This window comes from Podarcis vaucheri, assembly GCF_965113315.1.
Source record: "Podarcis vaucheri genome assembly, chromosome: 4".
In the NCBI taxonomy this organism is placed as follows: Eukaryota; Metazoa; Chordata; class Lepidosauria; order Squamata; family Lacertidae; genus Podarcis; species Podarcis vaucheri.
Genome location: NC_138762.1, coordinates 7567681 through 7595371, shown reverse-complemented (window position 1 = coordinate 7595371; position 27691 = coordinate 7567681). Strand labels below are relative to the sequence as shown.

Here is a 27691-nt window from a genome sequence, read left to right as displayed (position 1 = left end):
AAATATTTTTCTTTATAAAAGGACTAATATTAAGATGGTTAAGAGGAGAAATACCAATTTGCTGACATAATTTTGGGAATAGGGATGCAAGGGAGGGGGTGGGGGGAAGTCAGCGAGCAGGGTTAGGAAAATAAGATTTTCGGAAATTATACATGTTTTGTTTTTTGTTTGTTTTTGTGTGTGTATTTGTCTATATAAAAGGTGAACAACCAATAAAAATTCCAAATGCCCCCGTTTCCCTTGGACACATCCCAAGAGATTGGGCTGGTCTGAACTTCCCAGGCCATCTTCACTGTCAGCTTCAGAATTGTTAGGAAAGCTAAGTAGCTTCAGGTTTTTGTTTTTGCTCCTGTCAGTCTTGGGTTGACCAAAGAGACGACTGGCAGCAAAGCTCAGGTGCTGCCAGCCAGAGAAGAAGCAGGCCTAGGGAGAGGAGAGTTAGCAGCGGAAGGCAGAGAGGAGGGGGAGAGCAACTGTCATCTGAGCTCTGAACAAAGGGGAGAAGAAAAAGAGAGACAGAGTGACAGACAGCTGCGTGAGAGCTACAGAAGTGAGTCAGACGCTGGAATGCAGGAAGCATTCTCTGCCCAATTTCGTAGGATCTGAAAAGTGGTCCAGCACAAAAGATACTGGAAGAGAAGGTGGGGGCTTCCGTGCTGGGGAAGGGGGAGGAGCTCAGTCTGGGCAACTCCATCTTGTGGGGAGGACGATGAGTAGAAGAGCTCCATCCAAGTTTGTTGTTTTAGCAATAAATCTGAAATTACCGTATTTTTTGCACCATAACACTCACTTTTTCCCTCCTAGAAAGTAAGGGGAAATGTCTGTGCGTGTTATGGAGGGAATGCCTATGGGTGGCATGCCTACGGATTTTCCTCCTCTAAAAACTATGTGCGTGTTATGTTCGGGTGCGTGTTATAGAGTAAAAAATATGGTATTAACAGCCAGAGTCATCTCATGTTTGTGGGAGAGACCAAGCCATAACAAGGACTGACATTGGAGATGGAGGGGATGCCATGACTGGGCCAAACAAAATCCATCCCAGAGAAGAGCTAGGCTTATGGAATCTCAGGTAGTAGTAGCAGTGATGATTATTATGATGATTATGATACAGTGGTACCTTGGTTTACAAACTTAATCTTTTCCGGAACAGAACTGTTCTTAAATCGAGGTACCACTGTAATAATAATAATAATAATAATAATAATAATAATAATAATAATAATAATAATAATTTTTATTTCTACCCTGCCCATCTGGCTGGGTTGCCCCAGCCATTCTGGGTAGCTTTCAACACATATATAATCATGAAACATTAATAATAATAATAATAATAATAATAATAATAATAATAATATGATTCCGTATAAAAAGAACATTAACTTTAAAATGAACAACTTATACTAGTGGCCAAAATTGTGGAAACCTTTTGTGAAAAGTGTATTTCTGAGGTTTGATGGCTCATAACACCACTTTTGTGTGGAGTAATACCATAAAATTATACAGCAATGGGAAGATAATGTAATGAAGAATGTAATGCAATGACTTTAATGAAGGAGTATTTATTAGAACAGCATTCATAAAGAAAACACGTGAAACCTTTGGTAACCTTTACGGCCTTACAACATTACGGCCTTACAAAGCCTTCCCCATGAAGTGAACCAAGTTTTTAGTTCTGCAGCTGTAAGAATGTCAAACCAAGACTGAATTATTGTCTCTGTTAATTGAGATTTATTACTGGGTTACTTCTGACTAAGAAGTTTCTTTAGTCGGCTCCATAGATTTCCGATTGGGTTAAAGTGTGGGCTATTTCCAGGCCATTCCAGCAGTGGAATAGGATTATCTTGAAAGCACCATTTGCACACAGCAGCAACATGACATGGAGCTGAATCCTGTTGAAATAGAAAATAAATATATAAATAAATGCTTCAGTATCTGGGAAAAGATCACCTGTGGAATGCTTCAGTTTGGGCTAAAGTATTTCATTTATGTATTTTGCGGCTTTTACATTCCTATTAATGATGCAAATTCTGCCCACACCTTTTGCTGCCATACAACCCCAGATCATCACACTATGTGGGTGTTTCACGGTCAGTGTAATGCAAGTCGGATGTACCGTATTTTTCGCTCTATTGGACGCAGTTTTTCCTCTCCAAAAATTGAGGGGGAATGTGTGTGCGTCCTATAGAGCGAATGCAGGCTTGTGCCATAGCCGCGTGCAACCCCTCCGGCTGCACGGGAGAGGCTGCACGGGGCTAAAGGGGAAGCCAAAACAGCGAGCGGGATCCATCCCGCTCGCTGCCTTGCCTTCTTCCATAGCTGCGCGCAACCCCTCCGCAAGGAGAGGCTGCGTGGGGCTATGGCTTCTTTAGCCCCATGCAGCCTCCCCCGGCAAGGAGAGGCTGCGCAGGGCTAAAGGGGAAGCCAAAACAGCGAGCGGGATCCATCCCGCTCGCTGCCTTGCCTTCTTCCATAGCTGCGCACAACCTCTCTGGCAGGGAGAGGTTGTGTGCAGCCTGTATGCTGCTCTTTGGGGCTGGGGGAAAAATATTTTTTCCTTGATTTCCCCCCCTAAAAACTGGGTGCGCCCTATGGTCCAGTGCACCCTATGGTGCGAAAAATACAGTAAATCTTCTCTGATTCTTCTTGTGTATTTCATGCCGTCACTACCAAGCAAGGAGATTTGGGTCTCATCATTCGAAATAACACTATCCAATTGTTCCTCTGTCCAGTTAACCATCATCATCATCAACCTTTTATTCGACCGTCAGTCAGAAAAAAGTACATTTGTCAATACACAGTTAAAAGCTCCAGGAAGATTTTAGAACTTAGCCAACACTAAAATGGGCTAAACAGATAGCCCCGTGCTGTCCAGTTAACAATGGTTTAATCTTTTCAACCTTTGCTTCAGAGATAACAATGGCTTTTTCCTTTGAATTCTAGCCTTAGACCAGTCCTTGCACTCAACTTCATATTAAATGGCTCCATGTCATCTTGTATACACCCAGATGATATTTTTCTGTCATGTAGGGACAGTCTCTATTCTTCGATCGTCACTTGCCTTTGTGCACCTTTTCCTGACTTTACCACTCTGATTTTGTAGTGATTGAGTCTCCTTATACCTCTTCCAAAATATAGAAAGGCCAGCTTTGGTTATGTTTCACCCAATCTCACTTCTAATTTCTTCATAACTGTAGCCTTTTTCACTTAATAGTACTATTTTATATCGCTTTCTGGGTGACCAGTCAACTCTTTGTGCCATTTCTATAATTTTATTATGTTTTGCAACCTCACTAAATGAAAGAACCCAAAAAAACCAACCAACTTGTTAGCAATCACATAACACACTGACAAAAGTCAACCTAAGCAAGTTGTGCTTCCTTTTTCTGGTTATTTGGCTACAATGTTTGATAGAATACGGATAATTAAACAAACTTTGTTGAACTGCATTCTTGATTAAATTATATTTCAATTGATATATAATTTTATAATATTACTCCAAAAGAAGTTGACTTTTCAGCCATCAAACCTCTGAAATACACTTTTCTCCAAAAGGCTTCCACAATTTTGACCACTACCATATATCAAACAAAGCAACATTCAACAACACATCAGAATCTCATAATAAATATGTTGGTTAATGACAAACAACACAGGTAATGACCCCCCCCCAATTCCCTTCAGTTCTTATCCATTTGTTCCTGAGGCTCTAACCCCTTTTGTCTCCATTGCAGATTGTGATGAATCAGAAATCGAGAACATAGGTGAACACGATAAAATCCCCAGAGAGGAGAAGCCACGTAAAAATTTAGAGTGTGGAGAAAGCTGCAGTCAGAGCTCCCATTCCACGTCCCATCAACAAAATATCATTGGAAATAAACTCTATCAGTGTGTGGAATGTGGAAAAAACTTCAGTCGGAGCTCCTCTCTCACTTCCCATCAAAGAATTCATACAGGGGAGAAACCCTATCAGTGTGTGGAATGTGGAAAGAGCTTCAATCACACCCGTGATCTCACTTCCCATCAAAGAATTCATACAGGGGAGAAACCCTATCAGTGTGTGGAATGTGGAAAGAGCTTCAATCACACCCGTGATCTCACTTCCCATCAAAGAATTCATACAGGGGAGAAACCCTATCAGTGTGTGGAATGTGGAAAGAGCTTCACCAATAGCTCCTCTCTCACTTCCCATCAAAAAATTCATACCGGGGAGAAACCCTATCAGTGTGTGGAATGTGGAAGGAGCTTCAGTCAGAGCTCCCATCTCACTTCCCATCAAAGAATTCATACAGGGGAGAAACCCTATCAGTGTTTAGAATGTGGAAAGAGCTTCAGGAAGAGCTGCGATCTCGCTTGCCATCAAAGAATTCATACAGGGGAGAAACCCTATCAGTGTGTGGAATGTGGAAAGCGCTTCATGAAGAGCTCCCATCTCACTTCTCATCAAAGAATTCATACAGGTGAGAAACCTTATCAGTGTGTGGAATGTGGAAAGAGCTTCAGTCAGAGCTCCGATCTCACTTCCCATAAGCGAATTCATACAGGGGAGAAACCCTATCAGTGTGTGGAATGTGGAAAGAGCTTCAGGAAGAACTCCCATCTCACTTCCCATGAAAGAATTCATACAGGGGAGAAACCCTATCAGTGTGTGGAATGTGGAAAGAGCTTCAGGAAGAAGTACATTCTAACTTCTCATCAAAGAATTCATACAGGGGAGAAACCTTATCAGTGTGTGGAATGTGGAAAGAGCTTCAGTCAGAGCTCCGATCTCACTTCCCATAAGCGAATTCATACAGGGGAGAAACCCTATCAGTGCATGGAATGTGGAAAGAGGTTTAGTCACAGCCATAGTCTCATTTCCCATCACATAATTCATACAGGGGAGAAACCCTTTCAGTGCATGGAATGTGGAAAGAGGTTTAGTCACAGCCATAGTCTCATTTCCCATCACATAATTCATACAGGGGAGAAACCCTTTCAGTGCATGGAATGTGGAAAGAGCTTCACTCATAGCTCCTCCCTCACTTCCCATCAAAGAATTCATAGAGGGGAGAAACCCTATCAGTGTGTGGAATGTGGAAAGAGCTTCACGAAGAGCTCCAGTCTCACTTCCCATCAAAGAATTCATACAAAAGTCGGGAAAACCATTATACAGCTTTAGGAGCCAGGAAATCCGCACCTTTATTACCTGGCGTTTGGCTGATTGACATCTAATGCCTTTTTAACATGTGGTGTTTTGTGTTTGTATGTTGTAACCATCCTGAGACCTGTAGGTGTAGGAATAGGCACCAATGCTTAAACACCCAGGTGTCTCTCCCCCCCCCATAAAATATTTAAGGAGCCCTGTGGCATTTGCCCTCCTAGGTGTATGACATCATACTAGGTCATAAGGAAGGTGTTAACTAAGTGTAAAATGATTAACCAATAGTGAGGCAAGGAAGGAAGGGCTACCCCTATACTATCCATATAACCAGTTATCAATAATCAATATATTCAATATATATTCATATATGCTTACACGAATCAAGGATTACAGTACTTATAATCCATTTTGAATCAAAAGGGAAGCTGTGCCTTAGCTAACTGCAAACTGCTTGAAACAGCAAAGTTAGGAACCGACCTTTCCCCTAAAAACATCTGTGTACCCCGGACAAAGGGGAAAGACATGAATCAGAGATTCTGGTACAAATTCCCCTCAGATACAGGCTAAATTAATCCACAGAACAGGAAGAGCAAAACCACAAAATGTCCAAGCTCCCTGTCCTGTCATAACTAGGGGAAAGGTTGGACTGAGCGTCACTGGGAGCATTGGAAAGCAGAACTGGAACCCTGCGCTTGACCAGTGCTAGACCAGGAGCTAGAAGCGTGACAACTGCTTGCTGATTGGCTGATTTTTGCTGACCAAGTTATGAGTCCCTCATGATTGTCTTATGATCTATGATTTGCTGTGATTTGCTCAGGTATAAAGACCCCTGTATTTCTGTCAATCGGGGTCCCAGTTCTTTGGAAGATATTCCAACTGGGTCCTTATTGCCTGGCAATAAACTTCACCTTCTTATTCTCCAGTGCTGCGTCTGCTTGATCCTTATTTTGTGCACCTAGCCAAAACCACTAACTTTCACGTGCTTCAATAGGAACCCAAGGGGAGGAGTTAGAGTTAAAGTTGTTAAGAAGTGAGTCTGGAGTTAGAGAAGGAGGGAGGATAAGTCTGTGGGTTGGGCTCGTCTGATATGAGAGAGTGCAAGAACCTGTTAAGAGGAGTCAGTTAAACAGTTGGGATAATCAGTGAGAAGGTATTAGGAAGGTATAGGCCGGTAAAGAAACTAAGGTTAAGAAACTGACAAGAAAAATTATCTGAAACCATAAACTTGTTAATGTGTATAAAATAAAGTTGTTTATTTGGTTTAATGTTAACAAGTGTCTGGACTCAGTGTGTACCCGAGAGAAATGGGTTGGTGGCAGCGGGGAAGTGATCACAGTGGTGGCACAGGGATCAATAGACCGTCAAATGTCTGGGGACCCTGTGTGGTCGCCACAAGGCCACCCCCCATGTTTTGTTTTGTTTCTTCCCCAAACGCAACCTTTTATTCTTCCACAACTTACCATACAATTTCTCTTTCAATTTGCCCTCTTAAAAATTTTTAATTTTTTTTAAAAAAACAACACACAAAGTTCACGAAGAAAACAAAATACAAAAAAAATACAAATACCATTGGTCCTGCTAGCTGGGGGTGATGGGAGTTGTAATCCAAAAACAGCTGGAGACCCAAGTTTGCTTTAAAGGGAAAGTAGGCTGGCCCTGTGACACCCTCTGCTGGCTAATTTGAATTAATAGAGCGCAAAACTGAAGTTTACAAGGGTTTAGTCATGGCGTGGTGTAGTGCTTAAGAGCCGTAGACTCGTAATCTGGTGAACCAGGTTCGCGTCTCCACTCCTCCACATGCAGCTGCTGAGTGACCTTGGGCCAGTCACACTTCTTTGAAGTCTCTCAGCCCCACTCACCTCACAGAGTGTTTGTTGTGGGGGAGGAAGGGAAAGGAGATTGTTAGCCGCTTTGAGACTCCTGAAGGGGAGTGAAAGGTGGGATATTGTAGTGGTTGGGAGTTACTCGTGCGTAATCCTGCCCCGTTTGAGCATCGGATTGCCTGGTTAAACCCTCCGGACTGCACAGCCCATCTCAGCGTGACTGCCCTTAGTCACTCGTAGAATCTGTCTGTGGGCGTTTCTTAAAGCGCTGCCAACATAAGAGTTGTTTGACGCCTAAGCGTCTCCGCCTCTCACTGCGCGGGAGTCTCCTGCGCAGGGTGGGCGTGGGCAGCGGGGTGCTTGGGCTCTCCTCACTAACTTCCAACGAAGAGTCCTGGAGCCCCTGCACCTCCCTGTCCCGTTGCTCTCCTGGATCCCTGGTGTTACACTCATTCTCTTCCCCTCTTTCCCAGCTGAGTCTCCCCCTAGCGCTGGGACCTTCTCCTGCAGAATCAGAGACCCTCTCCTTCTCCCGTGCCTCTGATGTCAGTTCCCTGACAGATATCAAATCCAAACTCTCCTCCTCCTCCTCCTTCTCCTCCTCCTCCTCCTCCTTCTATCTTTTCAAGCTTTGCTTGAGAGATAGCAATGGCTTTTTCATTAGAACTCTAACATTTAGACCAGTCCTTGCACTCAACTTCACATTACATTGCGCCATGTCATCTTGTATACACCTAGATAATATTCTTCTGTCATGTAGGGAAAGTCTCTCCATTCTTCGATTGTCACTTGCCTTTGTGCACCTTTTCCTGCCTTTACCGGTCTGATTTTGTAGTCACTGAGTCTCCTTATACCTCTTCCAAAATATAGAAATGCCAGCTTTGGTTAAGTTTTCCCCAATCCTCTAATTTCTTCATAACTGTAGCCCTGTTCAGGTAATAGTACAATTTTACATCGCTTTCTGGGTGACCAGTCAACTCTTTGTGCCATTTCTATAATTTTATTATGTTTTTCAACCTCACTAAATGAAAGAAGACAGAAAACCAACCAACTTGTTAGCAATCACGTAACACACTGACATAAGTCAACCTAAGCAAGTTGTGCTTCCTTTTTCTGGTTATTTGGCTATAATGTTTCATAGAATATGGATAATTAAGCAAACTTTGTTGAATTGCATTCTTGATTAAATTATCCTTCCATTGATATATAATTTTATAATATTACTCCAAAAGAAGCAGAGTTTTGAGCCATCAAACCTCTGACATACACTTTTCTCCAAAAGGCTTCCGCAATTTTGACCACTACTGTATATCAAACAAAGTAACATTCAAAAACACATCAGAATCTCATAATAAATATGTTGGTTAATGACAAACAACTCAGGTAATGAACACCCCCCCCAGCTCCCTTCAGTTCTTCTCCATTTGTTCATGAGTGTCTAACCGCTTTTTGTCTCCATTGCAGATTCTGATGAATCGGAAATCGAGAACAAGGGTGACCACGATAAAATCCCCAGAGAGGAGAAGCCACGTAAAAATTTAGAGTGTGGAGAAAGCTGCAGTCAGAGCTCCCATTCCACTTCCCATCAACAAAATCTCATTGGAAAGAAACCATATCAGTGTGTGGAATGTGGAAAGAGCTTCAGTAAGAAGGGCAATCTTACTTCCCATCAAAGAATTCATACAGGGGAGAAACCCTATCAGTGTGTGGAATGTGGAAAGAGCTTCAGGAGGAAGGACATTCTCACATTTCATCAAAGAATTCATACAGGTGAGAAACCCTATCAGTGTGTAGAATGTGGAAAGAGCTTCAGGAAGAGCGGCGATCTCACTTGCCATCAAAGAATTCATACAGGGGAGAAACCCTATCAGTGTATGGAATGTGGAAAGAGCTTCAGTCAGAGCTCCCATCTCACTTCCCATCAAAGAATTCATACAGGGGAGAAACCCTATCAGTGTGTGGAATGTGGAAAAAGCTTCAGTCACAGCTCCAGTCTCACTTCCCATAAGCGAATTCATACAGGGGAGAAACCCTATCAGTGTGTAGAATGTTGAAAAAGCTTCAATCACAGCCATAGTCTCACTTCCCATCAAAGAGTTCATACAGGGGAGAAACCTTATCACTGTGTAGAATGTGGAAAGAGCTTCAGTCAGAGCTCCCATCTCACTTGCCATCAAATAATGCATACAGGGGAGAAACCCTATCAGTGTGTGGAATGTGGAAAGAGCTTCAGGAAGAAGGACCAACTCACTTCCCATAAAAGAATCCATACAAAAGTCGGGAAAACCATTATACAGCTTTAGGAGCCAAGAAATCCGCACCTTTATTACCTGGCGTTTGGCTGATTGACATCTAATGCCTTTTTAACATCTGGTGTTTTGTGTTTGTATATTGTAACCATCCTGAGACCTGTAGGTGTAGGAATAGGCACCAATGCTTAAAGACCTAGGCGTCTCCCCCCCCCCATAAAATATTTAAGGCGGCCTGTGGGGTTTGCCCTCCTAGGCGTGTGACATCATACTGGGTCATAAGGAAAGGGTTAACTAAGTGTAAAATGATTAACCAATAGGAACCCAAGGGGAGGACTTAGAGTTGTTAGGAAGTGAGTCTGGAGTTAGAGAAGGGAGAGGGAGGATAAGTCTGTGGGTTGGGCTAGTCTGATATGAGAGAGGGAGAGAATCTGTGAAGAGGAGTCAGTTAAACAGCTGGGATAATCAGTTAGAAGGTATTAGGAAGGTATAGGCCAGTAAAGAAACTAAGGTTAATTATCTGAAACCATAAACTTGTTAATGCTTATAAGATAAACTTGTTTATTTGGTTTAATGTTAACAACTGTCTGGACTCAGTGTGTACCCAAGAGAAATGGGTTGGTGGCAGCGGGGAAGCGATCACAGTGGTGGCACAGGGATCAATAGACTGTCAAATGTCTGGGGACCCTGTGTGGTCGCCACAAGGCCACCTCCCAGGTTATTTTGGTTTTTTTCCAAACACAACCTTTTATTCTTCTGCAACTTGCCATACAATTTCTCTTTCAATTTGCCCTCTTAAAAAATAAAAAATAAAAACGCACAAAGGTCAGAAGAAAACAAAATACCAGAAAATACAAACGTGGGCAGGTCCCATCTTTCCGGGCAAAACGCAAAAGTTTCTTTAAAAGAGGCTTTCCCAAACTTGGGTCCCCAGTAGCTCTCGGACTACAGCTCCCATCATCCCTCCCTATTGGTCCTGCTAGCTAGGGATGATGGGAGCCATAGTCCAAAACCAGCTGGAGACCCAAGTTTGCTTTAAAGGGAAAGTAGGCTGGCCCTGTGACACCCTCTGCTGGCCAAAAGCACTGCCCCAGAATCTGAACCACCCCCAGTACTGCTAATTGGAATTTAAAGAGCCCAAAACTGAAGTTTGATCGGCACTTCAACCTCTTGGGTGTTACGATATTTATCTTGCGTGACCTGCTAATTGGTTTACGACCCAACTTAGCTCTTAACAGCGGTCCGGCACGCTTCCATCAGCTGCGCATTCTGCTCTCCTCCGGTCACGCATAGCAGAGTAAACACAGCGTCAAAGCTGTCACGTTGCCTCCGACAGACACACAGAGCATCAGATTGTCTATTTACAGCTCTTTATTGCGACATTTCTCAGAAACCTCCAGGACTCCTTGCAGCCATCACAAACTGCGTCCTTCTCCCTCAACAACCGAGAGGAAACAGAACAGAAAACTCCTCCCAGCTTCGAAAGCTGACGTCAGAATGTTGATGCATCATGGGAAAAACTTAACCTCTTAAGTTCCGACTCCAACATTGGGAGCTTCTAGGCGCTTTCTGCGCCACCTAGAGTACCCACAGAATTGTGGCTTCTACTGGCAACACATATAGAAGAACAAATGAAAGAAATAAAAAATAAATAAATAAGTAATAAATGAAATAAGAAGCGAAATAAGAAACTGAGAAAATAAGAATCCACTGTTTGCCTCGCCTTGTCCTCCGTCAACTGCCACCAACTGCTCTCTCCTCCACTCGCCTCACTACTAACCCAAAATGGCCGCCTGCAAGTCTGTGGTCCTTGTCACCATGGCAACCCCCCCTCACCTGGACCTGGCTCCACCTATTGGGAGATGATCTATAATGAAATAAAAAAATGTTTTAAGATAACCTTTGTTAAAAGATCAGAAGCATTTTTATTAGGTACTTTAGGGAAGAATTTACCAAAAGATAAGGAAATTCCCTTCATGTATGTGACAACAGAATTTTACTAGCTCAAAATGAAAAGGCAATGAAAAAGCAGCGAAAGAACACTGGCAAGAAAAGTTGATGGAATAGGCTGAAATGGTGAAGCTAACTCAGAGACTTAAAGAGAAGGACAATAATGACTTTAAAAAAGATTGTGAACCTTTTAAGATGTATATACAGAAACAATGCATAGAAATGAACTCACTGGCAGGATTTGAGTGATACACTTACAATGGACAAATACAAACAGAAAATGCAATTATGAGGTAAAAATGAGAAGAAGAGACAAATGTTATAACCTTCATTTTAATATATAAGGAATACAAATTTATAAGCAAAAGAAACAGAGGTGTTATAAACCAGGAAGGGAAGTTGGGGGAATTCGCATGGTGGGGGGGGGGTGTTAATTAAAATTGTAAAATGAAATTTGAATGTTTGATTATGTTAAAATTTCTTTAATTAAGTTATATATTTTTTAAAAAAAGAAAGCAAAGCAATGGCTCCTCTTACTTAAGGGCCCCACAGACCTCATGGGACACCAGAGCAGATTCCCTTGTTGCTTTTTTGAGTCAACCAGCAATGGGGGTTGCATTTCCTTATTTACAGGAGGGCTGTTGCTAAAGCACATGACATGCTCTTCACACTTAGTTATCTATTAGGAACACAGGCACAAATTATTGTGTGTGTGTGTTTGTATTTGCAAACTACCCCAGTCTCTGAGCGGTGAGATTCCAGGGGTCCCAGGCGCTTTCCCATCTTCGGTTTCCTTGGAACGAAAGTCAGCGGAGACTGTGGCGTCTTTATGATATCTAGTTTTATTTACTCACATACACAACCGGAGTGTAGGACGGAGGGGCTCACAGCATCAACACCCATCTTGCTTCTCTATTAGTCGCAGCTTTGGATCCGGCACAGAGCAAGCTGGTTTCGGGGTTTCCCACAACTCTCTCTGGGTCTTGCTTTCCTACCTAGCAGCCAGGTGAGATGGGAGGGAGGAGGACAGCCCCTCCATTAGCTGCAGCTCTTGCAACCCAGCTCCTTCGTTGGGGATGCTGAGGAGGACACTCTATGGCCAGCGAAGGCCCTTGTCTTGCCAAGAAACTTGTCTGTGGGAATCGTGCATCCATAATGTTATGGAAAGGGTGAAAGTCTTCTAGAATTCTCTGGTGTCACCAGAAGAGGAAGCCGTTCTTTTCAGTTAGGTCTGTTCTCAACTGCAGAGGATGAGTAGCCTTGGGAGCCTCTTGGGGAGATGGAAGTGTTGAAAGGACTGAATCCACGAGGGAGAGCTACTTGCTCTGAGATGGGGGAACCTTTGGGCAAAGGCCAGCAGAGAAGGGATGCTGTTGGCTGCTGGTTTCTGTTCCTCCCCACTTTCCCAAAGGCCGTCCTGCGGGAGGAAAGATGCCTCAGAGTCAGGGGCCAAAGCGGCCAAAGCGGCCCCCACTGCCCCCACCACGGAGTCCCTGGCACTCCTGGACCATGAGGGTTGCAGATTTTGGTCTTGGACCAAATTGGGGGCCAAACTGTCAGTATTTCATTCTCCCATTGCTAGTGTAACATGATATCCAGGTTTACACCTTCTGTACTGTCGGTGTAAGAATGGAAGTCAGTCTGTAAATCACTTCTGGCCTTTGTACTCTTCTACTCTGACCGAGGAGGAGACGCATGTGGAAGACAGCTCACGCCATGTTTCTTTGTTATTTTCCGCTGTAAATAAAGCTTGATGTCACATTTTAACACAGTTTGCAGCACATCTGCAAAGAGAAGGACATGGGGACAGGTGAGTCCATCCCTGAGCACCTGGCAAGGCTATTCCAAGAGTTTTCTCCTGGATTCCAAGTCCTACTGCAGGGGAGGAGGGACATCCCAGGCCTTGGGGGCAAATCCTGGCCTCCTTCTACCAGAATGTGGCTCCCCAGGCTAAGGAGATGGTCAATATCTGGTTCCACTCCACCCTTTAAAAATTTAAATATCAAAACAGATCCCAACTTTCAGAGCATGTAAATCACAGGAGTGGAAAGACCTCTGCTCCACTCACAGAAATGGGACTATACCTCCTTCTCCCACCTTTAAAGTATACGTAAGGAACCTCAACTTTACTCTTCAAGCCAAAAGACAACACTTTCCCATCCCCAGGCGAAACTCCTGGCCTTTCATTGGTAGAGCAGCCACCACGCCTGTGGCGTTTACCTCAGTGCTGTGCGGGGACTGACTGAGCTGACGGCGACAGGCTTTCTTTCTTTTTTATATATAATTTTTATTAAAATTCTTCCATTATACAAATTCCAATATCAAACATTTTTCACAAATTTCAACTTTTTGGACTTCCATCAGCTTCTCTGCCAATCATCCGTATTTTCCCATTTTTACACATTTTCTAAATTTGATATTGCATTTTAATATTACCTTTACTCTTTCTGTTTAACAATACTCCTCTACCTTTCACAAAGCCTCTTTAAATCCCACTAGCGTTGTTTGTTCATCACATATACTTTTCAGATATTCTACAAATTTTCCCCAGTCCTCGATGAACTTGTGGTCCCGTTGATACCTAATCTTCCCATTTAATTTGTCCAGTTCTGCAGAGTCGATAAGTTTCATTCTCCATTCTTCAAGAGTCGGTAGTTCCTCCTGTTTCCATTTTTGGGCCATCAATACTCTTGCTGCTGTTACTGCGTATTGAAAAAGTTTATTATCCCTTCTATTTATTTCTCTTCCTGTTATTCCTAACAGAAAGGCTTCCGGTTTCTTTACAAATGTATATTTCAACATCTTCTTCAATTCATTATATATCATTTCCCAGAAACCCTTCACTTTCTTACACTCCTACCACATATGATAAAATGATCCTTCTTTACATTTCCAACACTTATTACATGTTTTATACATTTTTGCTAGCTTAATCGGTGTAATATACCATCTATACATGCTTTCAGCCTCGGACACTTGGCGGGTTCTGAAATGGCCATGCAGGCCACATTCACGACCCTGGGGGGCTGGATTCAGCCCATGGGACATAGTTTGAGGACCCCTGGTCTACACTGACTGGCAGCAGCTCCCCAGAGTTTCAGGCAGGGATTTCGTCCAGCCCTTGTAGGAGATGTCAGGGGTTGACTCTGGGACATTCTGCATGCCAAGCAGATGCTCTAGGGCTCCCCATATTTCACTAGCCATTCAATGTTATGCTATTAGCAACAGTGGAGATTCCACCTGCCTCTTTCGAAAGGAGAAAACTCACTGGATCAATTTTAATAATAATAATAATAATAATAATAATAATAATAATAATAATAATAATAATAATTTATTTATACCCTGCCCATCTGGCTGGGTTTCCCCAGCCACTCTGGGCGACTTCCAACAAAATATTAAAATACAATAGTCCATCAAATATTCAAAGCTTCCCTAAACATAAAAATAGCAACAATCCATTTTCAGTCCTTTGAATTAGCAATTAAGCATTTCTGGAAAGGGAAATGGCATACTTTTGTATATTAGCATAAAAAGCATGCATGAGAAAGTATTACTCATTTATGATGAGAATAGGATTTATTTCTTTTGAACCTCGCTGGGTTTCTCCTTGGCAGCCAGTGCGATTGTTTCAGCAGGGCTAGAACTCAGGACCCGCTGCCTTGAGGGACATCTAAGAGCAGTTGGGCAGGGGAAAGGTCTCCCTTGGGAGGTGGGGGACTCTCCTTCCTTGGAGGTTTCTAAGCACAGATCGGACGGCCATCTGCCATGGATGCTTTAGCGGAGATTCCTGCATTGCTGGGGGTTGGACTAGATGACCCTGGGATCCCCTCCTATCTCTCCACTCCTGAATTCTAGGAGGAGCTTCCTTGCCTCCTGCAAAGCCCTTTTCCCTGCAAGCTCTTCCTCTGGTTTCTGGCCAAGGGAGGGAGATGCTCAGAGTCCAGCCAAGAGCCTCACCCCCAAAAGGATATCTGGGCATTGGCGTAGCCAGGGGGGCAGCTGCCCCCTAAATCCATAAAAAATAATAGAAATCTGAGGTTCTGCCAAGCGAGAGAGGGCTGAGGTGGAGGGACTCGGCTTGGCAAGGGTTAAAGGGAAGTGAGCTGCCTTCCTAGAGAGGCCAGGAAGCAAGAGGGGGGCAGGTCCTCCAGAGCCAAGGCCCCTCCCTCCCCAGTCCTTCCCTTGCTTTGGGGTCTCTCCTGCAAGGGCTGCCTCGCTCTCCCCTCCCGGGATCTGGTGAGTCTCCTCTCTCTCCCCCCAGAGGGTGCAGTGGGGAGACGGGGGGGGTCCCAGGGCTGCAGCCGGGGAGGGTGCCTGGGGGGCCTGATCCGGGAGGGGCCAGGTCTGCCACGCTCTCCTTCCTGGAGATCAGAGGATCCCAAACTCACTTGGCCCTCCGCCCCCCCCTTCAGAAAATATCTCCCTTTTTTAAACAAAGGAGTCCCTGGGACTGTAACTCTGTGTGACATCGCTCAGCCTCATTGCACGACAGAGGAAGTATGTGCAAATGGTTTGGAGGAGGAGGTGGACTAGCCCCCCCCCCAAAGAAAACCCCACGTGGAGGAAGGAAAGAAGGAAAGGTGGGAGAGGAAGGCCAGGAACAAAGAGAGGGATCCCAGCCCCTAGTCTGGCTGCTGCATTGCAGACCAGTTTCCCCAGTCGTCTCCAAGGGCAGCTCCCCAGGGAGGCCACTGCAGCAATCCCCTCGCACCCAGAGCAGGGCATCCCAGGACCACATCCTCTCTGTCCCAAAGGGATTGTTGCTGGCAAAGCAGCCGGAAATGGGCGCTGCTATTCACCGAGCCTCCTGGGACCTTGGCATCAATGGCTGTGTGTGTGTGTGTGAACAGAATAATAATAATAAATTACCCGGCTAAATATCAAGGGAGATGTCTTTGGCTCTGCCCACTTGGCCCTCAGGGGGTTGATCAGATACATACCTGGCCCTCAGAGCAAAGAAAAAGGGACCCCACCCCAGGAGTCTGTCTGGAGAGCGGCAGAGAGTCCAAGTGCAAGAAAAGGAGACAGAAGCAGGGGAGTGGGGTTGGGGAGCAACTCCTGAGGACCCCTGGGTGAAGACCCCCACTAGAGCCAAGCATCCGTTTTCACAAAATACAAATGACTCCCTTGTCAGTCGGTTCTGACTTCATGCATTGACTGGAAGGCTGCAGAAACCAGGTTGATTAATCTCCCAGAAATCCCTTCAGTTGCCTCCACATTTTGCGTGGCTAGAAGTCTAGAGATTCATTTCTCCTCCTCTTCCTCCTCTTTCTTTTCAAAAAGATAGCTCATGGTCTGGAATGCGGTGCAGTCCAGCTCTGGTTCCCAGCAAGACTCATCCATGCTTGCTCAGGGAACCATTTTCCCTCCCCACACACAAATTCTGTAACAGAACAATGTATTTGCTTTGTAGGATTTGCTGCAGCTTCTCATTTAGAAAGGCAGGAATTGGCAGAAGACCAAAGGGTTCCTTCCGATCTCTCAGAGGCTTCCTGAGAGCACAGATGGATGAGCAAGACTCGGCTTGCCCCGAAGCAGGAAGAGGCCATGCCAGCCAAACTGGGAGCAGTGGGGGATTCTGGGAAAACCCAGTGCAGAAGATCCTGGGTGAGGAGGACACCCTCCGCTCAGAGGTGCAGAGCCAGCAGTTGAGGCAGTTCTGCTGCCAGGAGGCCAAAGGACCCCGAGAGGTTTGCAGCCGACTCTACCACCTTGACCATCAGTGGCTGAAGCCGGAAAGGCACACGAAAGCTGAGATACTGGACCTGGTGATCTTGGAGCAGTTCCTGGCTGTCCTTCCTCTGGAGATGGAGAGCTGGGTGAGGGAATGCGGAGTGGAGACCAGTTCCCAGGCGGTGGCCCTGGCCGAAGGTTTCCTCCTGAGTCAGGCAGAGGAGAGAAAGCAGGTGAGAGAGACTTTCCTCTGGATACTCCCAAGGGGCTCCAAACAGGACAGAGAACACCCCATAATGATCTGCTGATGACCCATCCATTTTCTAGGAAAGCATCTATGGAATGAGACCTCACACCCTTCAACTTTTTGCCATTCTCTTTCTAATATTTCTCACCTTTCTGTGTTTTTAATCCGTGTTTCTTTTTCAGGGAAAGGATCTCTTTGCAGAAATGGACCTGGATTCCTGTGAGGCAGAGAGGCCTCCGCTGGACACCAGAGAGAGGCCACTGGGTAAGAAGGAAGGTGGTTTTCTCCATTTGGTCTCATTCTGTTGGTTTTCCAACTCATCTGAGGGTTCTTTTCATCTTGTTTTGGTGGGAGACAGTTGGGAACAAGGGTCCAGAGGAGGGGAGATGTATTTCTGCACAACAAACATATGAAATGGGCACAAACGTCCAAATGCTCTCAGCAGGTAAGGATTTATCAAAGCCCCATCTGCAGTTAGAGATGCCCTGTTTCACCTGTGAGAGAAGCAGACACTCCTGGCGTCCTGTTTACCTTTTGTCTCTTGCAGGTGACAGAATGATGCCGGCAAGACCTCCTGATATGTCTTTTCATGGGGGCAGAAGGGAAGCAGCGGCTGTGGAACCAGATCAGGTCAGGGGAAGCTGCCTTGTGGGGACAGAGGCTGAGGGATGGAGCAATGTCATGTACTGGTTGGGGACAGAGGAATGGTGGGAGGAAGCAGCCGGGGAACCAGGAGGGGAAGACGGCTGAGAGCCCAAGAAGTGGAGGTAGAAGAAGGATGGGTGGTTAGAGGGGGGAAAGGGAGAAGGCTGGGGAGAGGAGGTGTCAGAAGCTGAAGGGGTTACAGGCCTTAGTGAGCTGGGAGACTCTGTGGCAGAATGCAGTGCAGAATCAGAGGCAGAAGAGGAAGGAGGCGAGTGGGAGAGGAAGGTCGAGAGGCAGAGGTGAGTCAGGGTAAGGAAGAGCCACCGGTGGCTCCCTCTCCTTTTGCCAGAAGCCACCCTCCCTGCTTGTCTCTCAGAGCCAGGAGACCCCCTGCAATGCAGGAATCTCTGCTAGATCATCCAAGACAGATGGACATCCAAAATAGGCTTATTTTATTTCCAGATTGATCACTGAATGCTAAAATTGGTTTCTACGTAGTGAACAACTCAGAACAAATAGTGGCCTGGATTCACCTAACCAGCCCCATCGGCTGCAAAATGGGACCTGCCCCCCATTTCTCCCCCTCTCCATGCCTCCATGAATCCCTTGAATTTGGCTCTAGGGCATTGGGTGGGAACTCCCCAGAACAGCTCACGAGGAGAAGAGAATGTGGATCCTTCCATTGGGGAAACGGGAATGCTTGCCTAGGCAGAATGACTTGAATAACACAAGGTGGAGTGCCACCTATTTGAACAAAGACGAATACCCATAATTAAAATGCAGAATAAAATAAGCATCCATAAATAAAATGTGCAGCAAAGCAATCCTATTGAAACAACACTGCAATTTACAGGAAGGAAACAACAGAGCATTGTGTAGCAGATCATATTTCTGTCTCAGAGGAGGACATTTTCCTTTTTCTTTTAGGGTCCAGTGTGCTTTGAAGATGTCGCTGTTCGTTTCACGGACGAGGAGTGGGCGTTGCTGGATCCTGACCAGAGAGCTCTGCATAAGGACGTCATGGAGGAGAATTGTGGGATCGTGGCCTCTCTCGGTAAGGCTCCCTGTGGGATCGTCATATCTGCCTGGAAATTCAAAAAATACCTCTATGGACCAACCTCATATATTTTCACAGAGCTCAACAGCGCCCCCTGTAACACCTGGGAACCTAACACCCCCACAATAAAGAGTAAATTACAGTGTGTGTTTTTTAGCAATCTTCCTCAAATTATTCCTTTTTCTACCACGATTGGGCTGGTCTCAACTTCCCAGGCCATCTTAAATGTCAGCTTCAGAATTGTTAGGAAAGATAAGTAGCTTCAGGTTTTCTGCTTTTGTTTTTGCTGCTGTCAGTTTTGGGTTGACCAAAGAGACGACTGACATTGGAGATGGAGGGGATGCCATGACTGGGCCAAACAAAATTCATTCCAGAGAAGAGCTAGACTTATTGAATCTCAGGAAAAGTAGCAGTGGTGGTGATGATGATGATGATGATACAGTGGTACCTCGGTTTACAAACTTTCCGGAACAGGACTATTCTTAAATCAAGGTACCACTGTAGTAATAATAATAATTTATATTTATACCCTGCCCATCTGGCTGGGTTGCCCCAGCCACTCTGGGCAGCTTCCAACACACATATAAACATGAAACATAAATAATAATAATCTGATTCCATATAAAAGAACATTAACTTTAAAATGAACAACTTCTCCTAGTGGCCGAAATTGTGGAAACCTGTGAAAAGTGTATTTCTGAGGTTTGATGGCTCCTGACACCACTTTTGTATGGAGTAATACCATAAAATTATATAGCAATGGAAAGATAATTTAATGAAGAATCTAATGCGATGAATTTTATGAAGGAGTATTTATTAGAATAGCAGTCATAAAGAAAAAAACGTGTAACCATTGGTAACCTTTAGCTTTAATTACGGCCTTACAACGCCTTCCCATGAAGTGAACCAAGTCTTTAGTTCTGCAGCTGTAATAATGTGAAACCAAGACTGAATTATTGCCTATGTTAATTGGGCTTTATTGCTGGGTTGCCTCTTATTAACAAGTTTCTTTAGTCGGCTCCAAAGATTTCTGATTGGGTTAAAGTGTGGGCTATTCCCAGGCCATTCCGGCAGTGAAATATCATTATCTTGAATGCTCCTTTTGCACACAGCACCAACACGACATGGAGCTGAATCCTGTTGAAAATATAAAAATGCTTCGGTATCTGGGAAATGATCACCTGGGCTCACATATTTCGTTTATGCATTTTCCCATCGGCTGGGTGAGGACTGCAGGGCCTGCTCCCTTCCAGGGCCTTTTCCAACTGGCCCAGGGGGCGTGGCCCAGGCCCTTTCTCCCGGCTATAAAGGGACTCCTGCTGCAGGGAAGCCTCGGACCATCGGCTGGGTGAGGACTGCAGGGCCTGCTCCCTTCCAGGGCCTTTTCCAACTGGCCCAGGGGGCGTGGCCCAGGCCCTTTCTCCCGGCTATAAAGGGACTCCTGCTGCAGGGAAGCCTCGGACCATCGGCTGGGTGAGGACTGCAGGGCCTGCTCCCTTCCAGGGCCTTTTCCAACTGGCCCAGGGGGCGTGGCCCAGGCCCTTTCTCCCGGCTATAAAGGGACTCCTGCTGCAGGGAAGCCTCGGACCATCGGCTGGGTGAGGACTGCAGGGCCTGCTCCCTTCCAGGGCCTTTTCCAACTGGCCCAGGGGGCGTGGCCCAGGCCCTTTCTCCCGGCTATAAAGGGACTCCTGCTGCAGGGAAGCCTCGGACCATCGGCTGGGTGAGGACTGCAGGGCCTGCTCCCTTCCAGGGCCTTTTCCAACTGGCCCAGGGGGCGTGGCCCAGGCCCTTTCTCCCGGCTATAAAGGGACTCCTGCTGCAGGGAAGCCTCGGACCATCGGCTGGGTGAGGACTGCAGGGCCTGCTCCCTTCCAGGGCCTTTTCCAACTGGCCCAGGGGGCGTGGCCCAGGCCCTTTCTCCCGGCTATAAAGGGACTCCTGCTGCAGGGAAGCCTCGGACCATCGGCTGGGTGAGGACTGCAGGGCCTGCTCCCTTCCAGGGCCTTTTCCAACTGGCCCAGGGGGCGTGGCCCAGGCCCTTTCTCCCGGCTATAAAGGGACTCCTGCTGCAGGGAAGCCTCGGACCATCGGCTGGGTGAGGACTGCAGGGCCTGCTCCCTTCCAGGGCCTTCTCCAACTGGCCCAGGGGGCGTGGCCCAGGCCCTTTCTCCCAGCTATAAAGGGACTCCTGCTGCAGGGAAGCCTCAGACCATCGGCTGGGTGAGGACTGCAGGGCCTGCTCCCTTCCAGGGCCTTCTCCAACTGGCCCAGGGGGCGTGGCCCAGGCCCTTTCTCCCGGCTATAAAGGGACTCCTGCTGCAGGGAAGCCTCGGACCATCGGCAGGGTGAGGACTGCAGGGCCTGCTCCCTTCCAGGGCCTTCTCCAACTGGCCCAGGGGGCGTGGCCCAGGCCCTTTCTCCCGGCTATAAAGGGACTCCTGCTGCAGGGAAGCCTCGGACCATCGGCTGGGTGAGGACTGCAGGGCCTGCTCCCTTCCAGGGCCTTCTCCAACTGGCCCAGGGGGCGTGGCCCAGGCCCTTATTTGGAACAAACTTTTGGGGAAGCTGGGAAGTGTTCTGCAATTGCTTCCCTGTTCCAATGTGTTTTAAAATGTCCTCAAGCAGTCGGTGGCAATTTAAATTTGTATTTCTTTTTTTTTCCTTTTTTCTCTTGCTGGGGGTGGGTGGGTGTAATGGATATTTGGTTGGGGATTAATTTTAGTGTAATTGTTCTGTTTTTGTTTTCTGTTGTTTTATTGGTTCTGTATAGTTTGTGTTTTGTTTTTAAGGGGTGGGACCAGGGCTGCCTGGGAGTGAGGCCCCAGCCAACACGATGGCTGGGACAAGTTCCACAGGGCGGGAAGCACTGGGACATCCGATCTCGGTGATCATGGGCAGGAGGCGGAGTTACGCTAAGACCAGACCATGTCATTACCGAGGAGGCAGGTTTAGTCGTTGTTTGAAGACTATCCCTGCCTCCGGGTCTGGCCTTGACCAGATGGATACTGGAATCAACAGGGGAAACCCACATAACCTGAAGGTGTTGCTGTGTAATGCCAGGTCAATGGTGAATAAAACCACTGCCATCCACGACCTGATTGTGGATGGAGGATTTGACCTGGCTTGTGTGACAGAGACCTGGTTGAATGAGACAGATGGGCCTGTCCTTGCTGCCGCCTGCCCACCAGGTTTCTCTTACGCACAGCAACCCAGGTCATGTGGGCGGGGAGGGGGGTTGCAGTGATTTTTAGAAAGTCATTAGTCTGCACCAGGCGTCCTACTGGGAAGACCCAGTTTTCTGAGTGCATGTTCTGGAAGTTGGGCAATAGGGGCAGTACAGGATTCCTTTTGGTGTACCGACCTCCCCGCTGCACCAAGGATTCCCTGTCCGAGCTGCTTCAGGTCGTGGCGGATGTTCTCCTGGAGACACCTAGTTTGGTTGTCCTGGGGGATTTTAACATCCACGCCGACACGACCTTACAAGGGGCCGCTCGGGACTTCGTGGAAAGCATGGCCTCCATGGGGCTGTCCCTGAATAAGTTGGGCCCAACTCATAGTCATGGACATGCCTTAGACCTGGTATTCACCTCTAGCGACGTGGGTGATCTGACACTAAGTAAAAATGAAACCAAAGAAGTGCCATGGTCAGATCACTTCCTGGTGCAACTGGACTTCTCCGCGACCCTTCCCCTCTGCAGGGAGGTGGGACCAATTCGGATGGTCCGCCCCCGCCACTTAATGGATCCAAATGGTTTCCAGAGAGTGGTAGGGGATGCTTTATCCCATGTTGATGGCCTTTCAGCTGACTCCCTGGTGGCCCGCTGGAATGCGGAGTTAACCAGGGCTATCGACTGTCTGGCTCCGAAGCGCCCTCTCCGATTGCATGGAGCCCGGACAGCCCCGTGGTTTTCTTCGGAGCTGAGGGCGATGAAACAATCGCTGAGACGGCTAGAGCGTCGGTGGCAGAAAACTCACTCCGAATCTGACCGGACACAGGTAAGAGCTCAACGTCGAGCCTACCAAGTGGCGATAGCGACGGCGAAGAAGACTTTCTTCACCGCCTCTATTGCATCTGCAGAAAATAGTAGCAGGAGACTCTTTCAGGTGGTCCGCAACTTAACGGAACCACCTTTACCATCGGGGCCTTGTAAAGACCCCAAGATCTCCTGCAACGATTTTGCAACGTTTTTTGCAGATAAAATCACTCATATTCGGAAGGAGCTAGACACCACCGTGGGAGCAGGGCTGGGGCGGGAGAGTGCTAGAGCCCTGTCTGGTCAAGTTGCATGGAATCAATTTCAATCCGTTACCCCCGAGGATGTGGACAGGCTGCTTGGACGAGTGAAACCAACCACCTGTCTCCTTGATCCTTGCCCATCCTGGCTTATAAAAGCTAGCCGGGAAGGGCTGGGCGATGGGCTCTGCGGGGTGGTGAATGCTTCCCTCTGTGAGGGAACATTCCCAGATCCGCTGAAAGAGGCGGTCATTAAACCGCTTCTTAAAAAACCATCTTTAGACCCGGCCAGTATGGCCAACTATCGCCCAGTCTCAAATCTTCCATTCTTGGGCAAGGTGATTGAGCGTGTGGTTGCTGAACAACTCCAGGCACGCCTGGAGGATGCGGACCATTTGGATCCCTTCCAATCAGGGTTCAGGCCTCATCATGGGACTGAAACTGCCTTGGTCGCACTGGTTGATGATCTCCGGCGAGCTAGGGACAAAGGTGAGAGTTGTTTCCTAGTTCTGCTGGATCTCTCAGCGGCCTTTGATACAATCGACCATAACATCCTTCTGGACCGTCTAGAGGGGTTGGGAGCTGGGGGCACTGTTATACAGTGGTTTCGCTCCTTTCTCCTGGGCCGTGTTCAGAAAGTGGTGGTGGGGGATGAGTGTTCAGACCCTTGGGCCCTCACTTGTGGGGTGCCTCAGGGTTCCGTCCTCTCCCCCATGCTTTTTAACATCTATATGAAGCCGCTGGGAGAGATCATCAGGGGGTTTGGACTGGGTGTCCATCAATATGCAGATGATACCCAGCTCTACCTTTCTTTCAAATCAGAACCAGTGAAGGCGGTGAAGGTCCTGTGTGAGTGCCTGGAGGCGGTTGGAGGATGGATGGCGGCTAATGGATTGAAGTTGAATCCTGACAAGACAGAAGTACTGTTTTTGGGGGACAGGGGGCGGGCTGGTGTGGAGGACTCCCTGGTCCTGAATGGGGTAACTGTGCCCCTGAAGGACCAGGTGCGTAGCCTGGGAGTCATTTTGGACTCACAGCTGTCCATGGAGGCACAGGTCAATTCTGTATCCAGGGCAGCTGTCTACCAACTCCACCTGGTACGCAGGCTGAGACCCTACCTGCCCGCTGACTGTCTGGCCAGAGTGGTGCATGCTCTAGTTATCTCCCGCTTGGACTACTGCAATGCGCTCTACGTGGGGCTACCTTTGAAGGTGACTCGGAAACTACAACTAATCCAGAATGCGGCAGCTAGACTGGTGACTGGGGGCGGCCGCCGAGACCACATAACACCGGTCTTGAAAGACCTACATTGGCTCCCAGTACGTTTCCGAGCACAATTCAAAGTGTTGGTGTTGACCTTTAAAGCCCTAAACGGCTTCGGCCCAGTATACCTGAAGGAGCGTCTCCACCCCCATCGTTCTGCCCGGACACTGAGGTCCAGCGCCGAGGGCCTTCTGGCGGTTCCCTCATTGCGAGAAGCGAAGCTACAGGGAACCAGGCAGAGGGCCTTTTCGGTGGTGGCGCCCGCCCTGTGGAATGCCCTCCCATCGGATGTCAAGGTGATGGAAAACTACCTGACATTCAGAAAACATCTTAAGGCGGCCCTATTCAGGGAAGCTTTTAATGTATGATATTTTAATGTTTTTTTGGTTTCTGTGGAAGCCGCCCAGAGTGGCTGGGGAAACCCAGCCAGATGGGCGGGGTACAAATAATAAATTATTATTATTATTATTATTATATTCCCGCTTTTATATTCCCGTTAATGACGCAAATTCTGCCCACACCTTTTGCTGCGATACAATCCCAGACCATCACACTGTTTGGGTGTTTCACGGTCAGTGTAATGCAAATAGGATGTAAATGTTATCTGATTCTTCTCCTCGGGTATTTCATGCCATCACTACCAAGCAAGGAGATTTGGGTCTCATCGCTCCAAATAACACTGCCCCATTGTTCCACTGTCCAGTTAACATGGGTTTCATCTTTTCAACCTTTGCTTGAGAGATAACAATGGCTTTTTCTTAGAATTCTAATTTAGACCAGTCCTTGCACTCAACTTCCCATTATATGTCATCTTGTATACACCCAGATGATTTTCTTCTGTCATGTAGGGACAGTCTCTCCATTCTTCGATCGTCACTTTTGTAGTGACTGAGTCTCCTTATACCTATATAGAAAGGCCAACTTTGGTTACGTTTTCCCCAATCTCTCTTCTAATTTCTTCATAACTGTAGCCTTGCTCACTTAATAGTACAATCTTACATCACTTTCTGGGGACCACTCAACTCCTTGTGCCATTTCTATAATTTTATTATGTCTTACACCCTCACTAAATGAAAGAACACAAAAAACCAACCAACTTGATAGCAATCACATAACACACTGACAAAAGTCAACCAAAGCAAGTTGTGCTTCCTTTTTCTGGTTATTTGGCTATAACGTTTGATAGAATATGGGTAATTGAACAAACTTTCTTGGATTGCATTCTTGATTGCATTCTTGATCAAATTATCTTTCCATTGATATATAATTTTATGACATTATTCCAAATGAAGTGGTGTTGTAAGCCATAAAAACTCTGAAATACACTTTTTTTCCAAAAGTCTTTCACAATTTTGATCACTGCTTTATATAAACAAAGCAACATTCAACAACTCATCCGAATCTCATATTAAACAAACAACACAGGTAATGAACACACACGCAACTCCCTTCAGTTCTTCTCCATTTGTTCCTGAGGCTCAAATCCCTTTTTGTCCCCAATGCAGATTGTGATGAATTGGAAATCGAGAACAAAGGTGACCACGAAAAAATCCCCAGAGAGGAGAAGCCACACAAAAAATTGGAGTATGGAGAAAGCTGCAGTCAGAGCTCCAATTCCACTTCCCATCAACAAAATCTCATTGAAAAGAAACTCTATCAGTGCATGGGATGTGGTAAGAGCTTCACTCATAGCTCCTCTCTCACTTCCCATCGAAGAATTCATACAGGGGAGAAACCCTATCAGTGTGTGGAATGTGGAACAAGCTTCAGTCAGAGCTCCCATCTCACTTCCCATCGAAGAATTCATACAGGAGAGAAACCCTATCAGTGTGTGGAATGTGGAAAAAGCTTCACTGATAGCTACTCTCTCACTTCCCATCAAAGGATTCATACAGGGGAGAAACCCTATCAGTGTGTGGAATGTGGAAAGAGCTTCAGGAACAGCTCCAATCTCACTTCCCATCAAAGAATTCATACAGGGGAGAAACCGTATCAGTGTGTGGAATGTGGAAAGAGCTTCAGTCATAGTACCCATCTCACTTCCCATCAAAGAATTCATACAGGGGAGAAACCCTATCAGTGTGTGGAATGTGGAAAGAGCTTCACTGATAGCTACTCTCTCACTTCCCATCAAAGGATTCATACAGGGGAGAAACCCTATCAGTGTGTGGAATGTGGAAAGAGCTTCAGGAACAGCTCCAATCTCACTTTCCATCGAAGAATTCATACAGGGGAGAAACCCTATCAGTGTGTGGAATGTGGAACAAGCTTCAGTCAGAGCTCCCATCTCACTTCCCATCGAAGAATTCATACAGGAGAGAAACCCTATCAGTGTGTGGAATGTGGAAAGAGCTTCACTGATAGCTACTCTCTCACTTCCCATCAAAGAATTCATACAGGGGAGAAACCCTATCAGTGCTTTGAATGTGGAAAGCGCTTCAGACGGAGCTCCTCTCTCAATTCCCATCAAATAATTCATACAGGGGAGAAACCTTATCGGTGTGTGGAATGTGGAAAGAGCTTCAGTCATAGTACCCATCTCACTTCCCATCAAAGAATTCATACAGGGGAGAAACCCTATCAGTGTGTGGAATGTGGAAAGAGCTTCACTGATAGCTACTCTCTCACTTCCCATCAAAGGATTCATACAGGGGAGAAACCCTATCAGTGTGTGGAATGTGGAAAGAGCTTCAGGAACAGCTCCAATCTCACTTCCCATCAAAGAATTCATACAGGGGAGAAACCGTATCAGTGTGTGGAATGTGGAAAGAGCTTCAGTCATAGTACCCATCTCACTTCCCATCAAAGAATTCATACAGGGGAGAAACCCTATCAGTGTATGGAATGTGGAAAGAGCTTCAATCAGAGCTCCCATCTCACTTCCCATCAAAGAATTCATACAGGGGAGAAACCTTATCGGTGTGTGGAATGTGGAAAGAGCTTCACTGTTAGCTCTAAACTCACTTCCCACCAAAGAATCCATACAAAGGTCGGAAAAACCATTATACAGCTTTAGGAGCCAGGCAAATCTGCACCTTTTTAACCAGGCCTTTTTCTTATTGACATCTAATGCTATTTTAACACGTGATGTTTTGGGTTTTTATGTTGTGTTTTTATGTTCTAAGCATTCTGAAACTTGTGGGTGTAGGGAATACAGCCACTCTTAAATTCCTAGGGGTCTTTGCCCCCCATAAAATACATGTGTTTGCTTGGTACATTTATATGCCTTCGTGTAAATCTTAAGAGACTTGCATGTCAGGCCTCTTAAGGCTATTTGCAAGTGTAGCAGTGCACATAGCTGGACATAGGATATCACATAAAAAATAACATGTTGCATTTTGTACTACATTACTTGTGGCATACTTGCAGTTTGGGAGAAACATTCTCTTTTCTTTTTTAAAGAA

The 27691-nt window shown here is 46.4% G+C and overlaps 1 protein-coding gene and 1 long non-coding RNA gene across 2 annotated transcripts in view; one reads left to right on the top strand and one right to left on the bottom strand.

Annotated features, from left to right (window-relative positions):
• LOC309530423 (uncharacterized protein) overlaps positions 1–27457 on the top strand; it is a 56607-nt gene extending 29150 nt beyond the window's left edge. Inside the window, exons 2-3 of the mRNA XM_082219387.1 lie at positions 18658–18784; positions 25793–27457. Coding sequence (XP_082075513.1) covers positions 18751–18784; positions 25793–27303 — 1545 coding nt within the window. The 5' untranslated portion in view covers positions 18658–18750 and the 3' untranslated portion in view covers positions 27304–27457. The remainder of the gene's footprint in view (positions 1–18657; positions 18785–25792) is intronic.
• Positions 9006–12571, bottom strand: LOC309530613. The gene is made up of 3 exons (XR_014218769.1): positions 10760–12571; positions 9163–10381; positions 9006–9078 (listed from the first exon to the last, which is right to left on the bottom strand). It is a non-coding gene; the product is annotated as an uncharacterized lncRNA (long non-coding RNA).
• Positions 27458–27691: the final 234 nt, after the last annotated feature.